The sequence below is a fragment of the Talaromyces stipitatus genome, genomic scaffold (genome assembly GCF_000003125.1).
Source record: "Talaromyces stipitatus ATCC 10500 scf_1105507295527 genomic scaffold, whole genome shotgun sequence".
In the NCBI taxonomy this organism is placed as follows: Eukaryota; Fungi; Ascomycota; class Eurotiomycetes; order Eurotiales; family Trichocomaceae; genus Talaromyces; species Talaromyces stipitatus.
In genome coordinates this window covers 4579340-4580232 of record NW_002990114.1, presented here as the reverse complement: position 1 = coordinate 4580232, position 893 = coordinate 4579340, and the positions used below count along the sequence as shown (strand labels likewise).

Below are 893 nucleotides of genomic sequence, written 5' to 3'. Positions count from 1 at the left end.
AAAGTAAGTACGTTGATATAATGACACTTCCTTATTGTCGGAACGTGAATATCAAACCTAGCGCGTTTCGGCACTGGATATCAGTTAGTCCAACGTGGCACGTGCGTGCCGCGTTTATATGTAGCTAGCTATCCCCCGTCCCCCTTACTCTTGGGTTGAGCAAAAAAAAGCTTCGATTTCGAGTTGATAGGCGACTTCCTTATAATTATTCATATCAAACAGTCAGAGGCTCAAATTCCTCACCCCTCTCTACCACCTAGCTCCCAGGAGTGCGGCCTTTGACGCGTCTCAACGCGCCCGGCAACACCATGGCGCGTAAAGGCCCTGGTACAGATGGCCCTCTACAGACAGCCCTCCTAGAATCCACGTCTGCAGCCACGACAAGAGCTTCTGAAGGACAGAAGATCTTCAGCCCTATAGCTGTATTCCTCGATAAATACCGCAGCCAAACCACCGGCCTTGCCCCTCACCTACTGAGAGCCCTCACTGCTCTAAGCAATGACCTCGCCTCAGTAGCCCAACAACATTTCAACACCTATATCAGTAGTATCTTGACAACCTCTATTTTACCTGCCCTGTCCCCTCCCCCTTCCTCTTCCTTCATCCCAAATTCCTTACCCCCTTCACCCTCTTCCTCATGTCCCCCCTCAGATCTTGAACAGTCAACTTATGCAACTATTACCTAATATGCCCTAGTCAAATCAACTCCCACTACTCACTCTAAAGCCTCTATTAAAAAGCCTATGCCTCTGGTGAAACAACCCCTTCCTAACAACCGGCTCTTCGTACGTCTCCTAGCTGACCATGCAGCCAGAAAAATGGAAGCCTACGCCATCTACTCTAGCTTATAGTCTCGACTAAACTCAAACAGTGCAGCACTAAAAGAAGTTTAA

General features: G+C 48.5%; 1 protein-coding gene across 1 annotated transcript; it reads left to right on the top strand.

Annotated features, from left to right (window-relative positions):
* Positions 1-308: 308 nt before the first annotated feature.
* TSTA_097070 (uncharacterized protein) lies at positions 309-893 on the top strand (the record flags this gene model as incomplete). The annotated part of the gene is made up of 3 exons (XM_002479376.1): positions 309-546; positions 697-785; positions 852-893. 3 exons carry the CDS (start codon positions 309-311, stop codon positions 891-893), a joined length of 369 nt encoding a protein of 122 aa, XP_002479421.1.